The 11,186-nt window shown below is 40.3% G+C and overlaps 1 protein-coding gene across 1 annotated transcript; it reads left to right on the top strand.

The window, feature by feature from the left end:
* Positions 1-7,726: 7,726 nt before the first annotated feature.
* LOC148035032 (pentatricopeptide repeat-containing protein At1g08070, chloroplastic-like) lies at positions 7,727-9,322 on the top strand. The gene has a single exon (XM_087680768.1). It carries the CDS (start codon positions 7,727-7,729, stop codon positions 9,320-9,322), a length of 1,596 nt encoding a protein of 531 aa, XP_087536894.1.
* The last annotated feature ends 1,864 nt before the right edge of the window (positions 9,323-11,186 follow it).

Genomic DNA, 11,186 nt, shown 5'->3' with positions numbered 1-11,186 from the left:
TTTCCTTTATGTTGTATCTTATCTATACTTTGTGTACATTGTATAGTGTGTGGAAGAAGAAGAAAAATTTAGCAAGAAAACGTTTTGGCCTCCATCTCTTTTCTTGTGTTCTTGAGTGAGCTTCCTCTTGTGTATACAGTGTGTGTTTGGCGCAGCAGCTCAAGCAAGTCCCCCCACCACGTGATTCTTGACAGTATGTGCTACTCTGTGGTGGACAATCTCATATTCATAGTATGCAAGCATGGTAGAGTAGTTTGTATGTGCTACTCTATGGTGAACAATCTCATATGCATAGTATGCAAGCATGGTAGAGTAGTTTGAATACACATAAATTAGAAATTGCAAAAAGTATGCTTAAGCTTGCCTCTTTTTCAAGTTTAGATCCCCCCTCTCTCTCAAGCTATGATGGAAGCAGAAGGAGAAGAGCACAAGGAATAAAAAGTGCTCTTTCTCTACTATGTCCACCACTATTCCTCCTCATCTATTTGTTACAAGTCTTCTCTTTGTGTCATCATTGAAGAATGGAATTTGGTGGTTCTTAGCTTGATTCAAATGTTGAGCATCCTAGGATAGTCTATTTTAGGATTCATACCCTAGTGTTTCTTTCTCAACCTTAGTCCAAAAGATGATAATTAGATAGATTTGGTCAAGTCACCATAGATGTACCTAAAGAGTCCTAATTTAATCAAAAGTCAATGCTTGAAATGAGTTAGGGCCAATTTGACCTAAATCCCACATATGAAGGGAGGCAACCACGGCATAGGGTCAATCTAACCTAAATCCCACATATCTAGGCAGACAACTAGGACCTAGGATTTTCTATGTAATGTTTTAATGCCAATTTAACAAGCATATCATGGTAGTAGAGCCTAGATTGTCAGTCTAGCCTTTTATAACTCTCATATTTTAAGAAGCATTGCATTTACCTAACTTAACCAACATAGCCATAACTAGATCTTTTGTTCCTCCATATATAAATCAACTTGTATATCCCATCTCATCATCCAACTCCAAATCTATTGACATCAACCCCAATTATGCTTCAAAATCTACAAATTTCTACTTATAGTTAATGCTTCCTTACTCATTTGGGCCTTCAAATTTGAGCTCCAATCTTATCCTTCATCTCTAATAGCCACAGCCACTCAAATACAACTTTGGATTTTTTCTAGCAAGCACTCTATAGAGCATCATTTTCAATACTTTTTTATCTACATTAAATCCCTTGATAGGGAGCCCCAAATATCTAAGCTAGGGTGCAAACATTGCTAGAGTAGATGTCAAAATTTGTCATAAAGCAACATTATGGTGCTATAGGGCAACACTTATGTTTGTATAGTATCTTCAATAAACATAACATTTCCCAAAACCATCTTAAGGGTAGTGGCATGGGTACTTGAGACTTCTTCCTTCTAAAGATCAATCTCTTATTCTCTCCTTGTAAAGTGCAGTAGGCCTTCTATCAAAGAGTGGTACAAGTAGCATAACTCAAAACCACCAATTTTAGGGTTTTGAAATTTAAGTTAAGCTCTTGTTCAAAACTCATTGGGAGCAATGATAAAAAATTGGAATGGATTAATTACAAGAAATTTTAATCGAGTTTTTAAATATTGTAGTGATGCCACCATTTGTCATGTGAATTTTGTCTTTTGATGACATTGCTAGCTTTGATGTAATTAACAAGCCCTATCCATCAATCTCAAATCTAAGAAAGAAGAATGAGTTTGTCCTCAAAAGAAAAAAGCCTCAATAATATCTTGATGCCCTACATCTCTATGGTCAAATCCTTTTCCAAGCTTGATCTTTAAGACCTATAAATCATCTCAATAATAAGAGTTTTCTATATTATAATTTATGTTTTTTGCTTTGCAATGTATCAAGAAAGCCATAGTTGCAAAAGAGTTAACACTACTTTATAGCTAGAAGCACAACGAAAGACCTGTCCTCAATTGCAAGTTCAAGTCTTAATGTGTAAACTGAAAATTTCAGTGGTTACAGATTTCATGTAAAGTCCACCCAAATTACTTTTCTACTCATACATGAATGTGATTCAAGTGCATCCAAGTGGAAGAAGAAAGACCAATAGGCACTATGATAGATCAGGTTGCTTAGTACCAATCTTAATTTACTCCATCAAATTTCAAGGAATTACAAGAAGAGCTTGGATAGAGCTTGATAAAATATTTGGTCCCAAAGCTTAGAACCAAGAACTTCATCTTAAAACCAAGTTTTATGATCTTAAGAATAATTACTAGGATTGATGTACCAAATATATCAACAAAATATTGAGTATAATGATAGTTGTGTGCTCGTTGTGTAACGTGCCCACCCATCGACTATCCGAGCATGTTTTAGTGGTCCATCGAGAAATGAATCTAAGTGTTGCTGCTTGGCACTCCCATGGAATGTTCCGGGGTTTGTCACCCTAGGTTTCCCAAGTTCGCCTCGCAATAGAACGTTCTTGGCCGAACCCACTAGGATCGACTTGAAATCTGGATTCCTAGGGGTCAAGGTCTCCTAACAATATTCTAGCATCGGGTCTTGGACATCCTGCTTTACGCAGACATACCCAAGCTAAAGCAGATCCACGTCGCACTTAGGGTTTCTTGATATTTGGGCTCTTAGTCTAAGTACTTTTGAAGTATCCAAACTTTAAACTCGGACTATTCTATTCACGATTCTTAATGACATATTTTTTTTAGCAATTATGCTACTTGTAACCCTTGACTAATTCTTCATTGTAATTGGCCTATCATCAAATAAGCCATATGCAACTAAGTTGGGTTAAAAGAAACAATCAAAATGCCAAATCATAATAATAGGAATAAATTCAAGCTACTCCCTTACATGAATTCATGCGCATAAAGAAGTGATATAGCCTATGACTCACGAATAGAGAAGATGGCAAATAGTACCTAGATATTCGAATATGGATTATCCATACCCAATGTTGTAATTGTATTAGCAATAATGTCCTAGCCGACGACTCCAGTGTTGGATGTGAGATTACCGTTGGTACGTGTCTCCCTCTTTTTGGGGGTCATACTTTCGGATTATGAATCACTCTCTCCCTCTCTATCTCTCGTTGGAGAGATAGTGTGCTGGGGTGAGTCTTGTCGATTGCGATGGGGGTTAAACTCACTGGGAGATGGGGGTTAAAATCGTGGGAGATGAGGGAAAGAGCAACACCTGTGGTCACCCTCTAAGGAGGGGAAGAGAAATGTGATCCTTCAGAGAGTCTCTCTCTCTCTATCCCCCTCTCCCTCTCCCTCTCCCTCTCTCCCTCTTCTTCTTCTTCTTCTCCTCCTCCTCTTCTTCTCCTCTCTCTCTCTTCCTCTTCTTCTTCTTCTTCTTCTTCTTCTTCTCCTCTCTCTTCCTCTCCCTCATCATCATCATCATCATCATCATCATCATCATCATCATCATCATCATCATCATCATCTTCTTCTTCTTCTTCTTCTTCTTCTTCTTCTTCTTCTTCTTCTTCTTCTTCTTCTTCTTCTTCTCTCTCTCTCTCTCTCTCTCTCTCTCTCTCTCTCTCTCTCTCTCTCTTCTCTCCTCTCTGTTTCTCTCCCTCTCTCACTCCCTCTTCTTCTTCTCTTCTTCTTCTCCTTCTCTCTCTCTCTCTCTCTCTCTCTCTCTCTCTCTCTCTCCCTCCCTCTTCTTCTCTCTTTCTCTCTCTCTCTCTCTCTCTCTCTCTTCTCACCTCTCTCTCTCTCTCTCTCTCTCTCTCTCTCTCTCTCTCTCTCTCTCTCTCTCTCTCTCTCTCTCTCTCTCTCTCTCTCTCTCTCTCTCTCTCTCTCTCTCTCTCTCTCTCTCAATAGCAAGGGGGGGGGGGGGGGGGGGAGAAGTGGTATCGCATGTCCGCTTAAGGAGGGGGGGGAAGGTTTTATAGGGGAGAGGAGAGGTATTATTAGGGGAGGTGATGGGGGCTCTCCCTCCCACCTGGGTGGCAAATATTGCTATCGTTTTCTGCATGGCAGCGGAAGTAGGCCCGTGGCCTCGGCTTCAATGACATCGTCTGCATCGACTTCATCTTTTTCCGCATCGTGATCATCTTCCACATCATCCACCTCTTCCTGTCGGTGACGATAGGGGGATAAAAAATTTTTGAATATTTCTTTAAAAATTAGGGAGGGGGTTTCTGTAGGCCATGGGACGTTACACGTTGGATGGAATAGATGCTAAGACTTTTGAGAAAGATGGTGTTGCTATGTTGATCATCAGTTTACCAAAATAATATGACATAGTAAAGGACACACTCAAAAATGTGGAAGCTATCTCTTTGGGTCATTGTATATTAACCCATTTCTTAAAGGCAAAAGGATTCAAGGCACTTCATCATTTGTCCCTAGAAAATATGTATTATCATCAACAAAGGATCAATTAAGGGAGCAAAACTATCACACAATTGTGGGAAAAGCCTCATATATTCAATGCTATCTAATAAAAGCCCAAACAACCTTGTTGTAGCCAATGAGCCTAGAGTTAGTCTTGTAGTTAATAAGCTAAAATATGAGGAGACTTCCACGTACTTGACACAATGTCATGAGCACAACCTACCCTTGAAGGGAGGTGCGGTGCTAAGAATTCAAGGAAAATATATTAGGATTCATCCCTTAATGTTCATTGTTCAAGCTTAATCCAAAGTATGGTAGCTAGATTAGATCTATTGAGGTCACCATTAATGTAGCTCAAGAGTCCTAATTTCACCATAACTATGTGAGGGAAAGGAAGTGGGGTGAATTTAGCCTAAATCCACAAGTCTAGGAGGCAACCACAACCTAGGGTTTGCAATCTAGGGGCTTTTGAAGGCCACTCTTATGTACTTGATGCCTATTTAAGAGGCCTTAAGTCAAGTTCTTTAGCTTTTGCTCATGCTAGAACCCGTAAACATGAGGATCATATTGCTATTTGACCTTGACCACCAATAGATAAACATGTCTATGAACTTATGCACATTGGATGTTTTACAATCAATTGTTGCATCTATGCACAAGTGATCCTTCAATAGACTTTGCTAGTTTTGTAGCATGAGGAGGAAAGAGAAAGGTCTTAATACAACATCTAGTGATGACTCAATGGATAACTATACAATACATCCTCAAATTTGTTTGCTAGTAAATTTCATACCATAAGTTTTTAGGGTAGTCCATCAATTTGAGTAAGTAGTCTCTATTCTGAAGTTCATATCAAACATCAGTGGGGTCACACATCTAAATTAACTATGAGAACTTGCATATCAAAGTTGTCTCGACTCTAAGAACCTTGTGGGAATGTAGACCACATGCCATAGGCCCAAGACCCTTTTAAAAAGGATAAGAGAGAACAAAGAGCACATCATAGTTAGAATCATAATTTAGAGCACTAGAGAGCTAAGCAAGAAACTTTTTGTGGAGATGGTAAGATTTAGTATTCCTAAAGTTGCTCAGGAAGACTACACTTTACCTAAGAGATGGGGGCCTAGGCCTCCCCAATCTTGACTCAATGGCATGTAAGTTAGCTACCAAGTGGATTGTGAAGAGCTTCTTTCATTAGTAGGAAGAGTGGGCTTCACTGCTACAAGGGACTAGATTTAGGACAATCAACTTAAAAGTTACCTTCAATTATCTTTTGACGATGCTTAGCTAATCAAAACTAGAAAAAGTTGTTGGAGTCCACACATTAAAAAGGACATAAACTCAGATATGCTTTTTAACTCCAAGGGAATCTACTGGCAAGATGATAAATCCTTCTTCCTCTTCCTAATCTCTCTCCCAACCAAAGAAAACTCACTTGTAAACTCAATAAAAGATGAAATTTGAATCTAGATACACATCAATGGATCTTCATATTCCAATTTCTCTGGTCTAAGAGTGTCTAGCCAAAAATCGCTTGCCCCCTATGGTCAATTCTACTAAAAGCATTATGGAGTAATGATAAAGCAGCTAAGATAGGGTTTGGTCTTATGTCCTAGACACTCCTTTGATGTTGAGACACTTCTTCATTTGTTTATAAATTGCAAAGCTAACAAATACATTTTCAAAATTTTATAGGTACTAATTCTTCCATATTATCCCTCCTTCCTCAATTGGAAGGAAATTTTGTTAGGGGAGATTTATTTACTACCCCCTTAGTCTAGAATTGGATAAGAAGTTTCTATTTACGAAAATTTTGGACCAACAAAAATAAATTCTTGTTCAACCATGAATCAATTGATCGTATGTATGGCTTTAAGGTAGGCAAGTAAGCATAGACAAAGGCAACATTGCTAAAAATCACATCAAATGGGCTAAGGACAAAGCATGCAAATCCAAGACCGTTTAGGAAGTAGAGAATGTGGATGTTGTTGCCATACTTCTTGAGTCTTTTGACATGCGAAGAATGCATGGAATAAGAAACTAAACAGCTTCCAAGGGAAATTTTTGCTAAAGGCCCTTGCAGATGAGGTATTGCAAAGAAAAAAGAGTCATAATGGTTAGCGCTTTCCACATGTGGTGATGCACTTGCGTTTAAACAGAGGTCCCCCCGATTACCATGGGAAAACCTATGCTCATGGTGAATCGCATCATTCAACTAGTGTTACTTGCCACATGGAGCTTTCGTAATGGTATTTTTTGAAAAAAGTAATTCCAAAATAGATATTGCTTGATGTGATAACTTGGTTGAACCAGTCCTTCATGTGCACTAGATTGCATCAGTAAGTGGTAATAATTAAAAACTAGTTGAACCAAATCACAAGAGTTCATCATCAGCAAAGAGCGTAAATATGTTGGTGATAATACGCAAGATAACAATACTTAGTAGGCTTGGAACTCTAGAAAGGCTTTGATCAATCACTCGAGGTGAAAGTCTCTCAAGAAGTAGGATGTTGAAACTAAAGCTAGGTTCAGACGATCGGTGGTAGAGATATGTCAAAGGGGTGTACTTTTGAGGTGGCATCCCACAAATGGCTGAGACTTCCCTCCTCTTTCCACTGGACCCACCCTCTTTCTACCAACCCCTCCCCCTCGAAAGAACCTTGACACTAAGGAGAAACGTCTTTACCTTCTTGTAGCACAGTTTGCCTCCGGCTTCACTGGTCACACAAAGTGAACAACGGAAGCGGAAAGTTGGTCATGTTTTGCAGTGCTGCCGCCTCTGTCTGAACCCAGCCTAAGACGAGATTCGAGTTTGACGTCCCAGACCGAAGCATCGTACTGGATGGGGCGGAAGCAGTAGGTACTCTCTTCTCCGGTAGACATGTTTGGGGATGAGCCCGTGAGCTTTTCTGATGCAAGGGTCCGGCGCGCATTTGCGCGCTGCAGAGAAAGGTTCTCTTGCGTTACAGAAATGCAGACATAGACCTAGCTCATGCAAGGTCCCTCCTCTCGTACATGCGGCTGCATCAGTTGGACACCCACACAGTCCTTGGCAGCTTCCTGATCTCCTATGCTGGTAGATTGTATAACCTCTTCTCTGGCAAACATGTTTGGGGATGAGCCCCTGAGATTTTCTGATGCAAGGGACTGCCGCAGATTTGGCTGCAGCAGAGAACCTCATTCATGTGTTACAGAAATGCAGACAGAGGAAGAACCTAGCTCACGCAAGGTCCCTCCTCTCTTACGTGCGGCAGCATCAGTTGGACACCCACACAGTCCTTGGCAGCTTCCTGATCTCCATGTTGGTAGATTGTGGGAGCTTGTGTGATGCGCAGCACATCTTCGACAAGTTGGCATATCGAAACGAACATGCGTGGACCTCTATTATGTGGGGCTACATCAAGTGTGGAGATGTTGAGCATGTCTTTCACCTTTACTGGGACATGCAGGGGGCTAATGTCCAGCTTAGTAGCCATACATTTGTTGCCATTCTTCAAGCTTGTACCAGGCTAAAAGATGTTCAGGGAGGCTTAGATGTACATACTGAAGTCATCAAGAGGGGTCTGGAAAGGGATATTTTTATTGGAAGCATCATGGTCGATATGTACTGCAAATGTGACTGGCTTATGGATGCATTCAAAGTGCTGCAGAGCCTTCCTGTTCGAGATGTTGTGACATGGAATGCACTGCTTGCCGGATATGCTGAACATGGTCTTGGAAAGGAAGCCTTGACTTGTTTTGAATGGATGCATCTCGACGGTGTATCACCTACTGATGTGACGTTTGCTTGTGGCTTGAAAGCATGCGGCATTATCAGAGCTGTAGAAAGAGGCCAGCTACTTTATATGGAGGTAACAAAAAGGGGATGGGAAAGAGAATTGCTACTCGGTAATACGTCAATAGATATGTACAGCAAGTGTGGCTTGATTGCAGAAGCACGAGAGGTGCTTGAGAACCTTCCTTTACGAGATACAGTGTCGTGGAATACTTTGATCAGAGGATACACTGATCTTGGGCTTGGTGAGGAAGCATTGAGTTGTTTTGACCGGATGTGTGGGGAGGGTGTATCTGCAACAGACTTTACATTTGCGTGCGTCTTGAATGCTTGTGCCAGCACAGGTGCTTTAAAAGCAGGCAAAGGAATACATATTCAGGTAGTAGGAAAAGGTCTGGAAAGAGATCCTATAATTGGCAGCAGTATGGTGGATATGTACAGCAAATGTGGTGCATTTGGAGAAGCACGGGAAGTTTTCAATAAGCTGCCTGTGAGAGATGTCATATCATGGACTGCAATGATAAAGAGATATGGTGAGATCCAAGAAGGAAGCATGGCTATACGATGTTTTGAGGACATGCGAAAGCAAGGTGTGAGGCCAAATGCTATCACATTTACATGTCTTCTTGCTGCATGTAGTCATGCAAGCCTAGTCCTTGAGGGCCAACAGTTTTTTAAGCTGATGACAGAAGAATATGAAGTTGAGCCAACTCCAGAACACAAAGGTTGTATGATTGATCTTTTTGCACGTTCAGGACATGTTTATGAGGCAAAAAAGTTTGCTGAAGCAATGCAGTGTCTTTCTTCAATTGAAGTTCTGACAGCTTTGCTTACTGCCTGTAAAATACACGGGGAAGTGGAACTGGGACTAAGTTGCTTTGAGCAACTCCTCAAACTAAACGAAGAAGATGCCACTCCATACCTGTTGATGGCAGACATTTACACAAATGCTGGCAGGTGGATTGATGCAAACAGGATAGATGAGATGAGAAAGTATGCAGGGGTTAAGAAAAGGCCTGCAAGCTCATCGATAGAGGTGAACAAAAAGCTCCATGATTTCACAGTTGGTGAAGGTAAAATCAAGTATTTAGCAGTACTATTCGAATCTTTGAGCCTAAGTATTAGAGATGAAGGATATGTGCCAAATCTGGAATTGTTGTTGTCACAAATGTATGAAGAAGATGTGGAAGCATGCTTCAACAATTAATAGAAGAGGTTGCCAGTTGTGATGTTGACATTTTTGATGGTATAGGCCAATATTTTGGCAATAATTCTGTTAGCATTGGCCATAAAGGCATATGCTTTAGTGATGGTTAGATCTAGCAGTTTTTGAGGAAAAATTATGTCAAGTGGTAGAGATACTCCTCCTTTTAGATATTGAGTAAAGACAGTGTGATGGGGTGAGGATACATGCTCTTTTTTTGAACTGGAAAATGGACCTTTCTTTGTGGCATGTCTTTGGCCCGCCTTTGCAAGGCATTATAGCCTTATGTGTCAAATTCTCTCTCTCTCTCTCTCTCTCTCATATGAATCAAGCGGGTGCTAAATTTATGTGTCTGTGTGTGTTGCCTGAATCAAACAATGTCAGAGTGTAACTATTTATCTTCTCTCTCCCTCTGACAGGAAACAAGCACTTGCCACCAGCCAGCTAAAAGAACTTGATGCTTGTATAAAGCATTTGACTTATTTACGGACCATCTGTAGATGACACAAGTCAGGTGACTACAGTTTGCAGCATCTGGACTGTCTCATCATTTTGTGCTGAAGCTAACATTGCTCAAGCTTAGACTTCTAAAACCGTCAAAGCTCTTCTCCATCTTAACTTGATGAACAACAATGGTTTAGCACTAGCTCACACACTTCGCAAGCTCTCATGCCCTAAAGAAGAAGTCCAATTGCCATAATCCCTCTCTGAAAGCAAAGTAGTTGAGCTAGCCACATCATTCCATCTCTTCACCTTCATGTGTATGATCACCTCTCCACCGCATCACGATAGATGTAGAGACTCCTCCGACGGCTAGAGCAATCCAACACGCTCTCTAAAGAGCATGAGTGAGTACCATAGAACTCAACCAAAGCTCTATGAAGTATGTAAGAATACTAAATCTTTCAATCACAAGGGTACCTTCATTAATAGAATGAAGTGAAATGAGAATGGAAAGTACTTGCACATTACCTTGGTTGAGAGAGAGTAGTAGAGGGAGTGTGATTAGCTTGCAAACACTTCAACTCAAACAAATCAAGCAAAACATGACCAAAAAACAAGACTCATGTGAACCGCCTCAAAAAAGAACTCCAATGGGAATGAACACATAAACAAAAGGATGCAATCATTGTTGTCAAACACGTAACCAAGAGATGCACATGATCACTATCTAAACACAAGCAAAGGATGAAACATAGACAATAGATCAACATGTCACTGTGCTTGATAAGTTGCAATCCAATGTCAAAAAAATTGGTAGATAGACATAGATCATCGCATGGGAAGCATGGGCCATCAACAAAAATAAAGCAATGCTCTTTGAACTAACTATGACAAATAGATTGCAATGAAACATTAATTGGGCTGACATAGGATTAAATGCATGAAAAACAATTAGACGTAGTATGCATGGATACATCATGCATGTTGGTAGAGCAGCACCCAATGAAGTTAATGCCAATGTAGACAAAAAATGTGGACAACAACATGTAGAATAGCTTATTTCCTTCAACATAGGTCAGAGACTTTGGTAATATACCAATTGCCAAATGTAGGGTACATCAAACATTAGCCACATGAGAATAAGCACCATTCCAAGACAACACAAGCATAGAACGACACATCATGGCACAACTAGCAATATGTGGTACATACAAATGAGCATTGAGGCCAACAGCCATATCATCTAAGATGTAGCATGGTAGTATCTGAGTATTAAGAAAAAGATAAAGAAAGACAACACAAGCATAGAACGACACATCATGGCACAACTAGCAATATGTGGTACATACAAATGAGCATTGAGGCCAACAGCCATATCATCTAAGATGTAGCATGGTAGTATCTGAGTATTAAGAAAAAGATA

Source organism: Lygodium microphyllum, chromosome 6 (genome assembly GCF_053477565.2).
Source record: "Lygodium microphyllum isolate KBCC chromosome 6, Lygodium_microphyllum_v1.1.10, whole genome shotgun sequence".
In the NCBI taxonomy this organism is placed as follows: domain Eukaryota; kingdom Viridiplantae; phylum Streptophyta; class Polypodiopsida; order Schizaeales; family Lygodiaceae; genus Lygodium; species Lygodium microphyllum.
This window is presented reverse-complemented; position numbering and strand designations above follow the sequence as displayed.

Coding starts and splice junctions, on each gene's coding strand:
- LOC148035032 (XM_087680768.1), top strand. CDS start 7,727: ATGTGGGGCTACATCAAGTGTGGAGATGTTGAGCATGTCTTTCACCTT.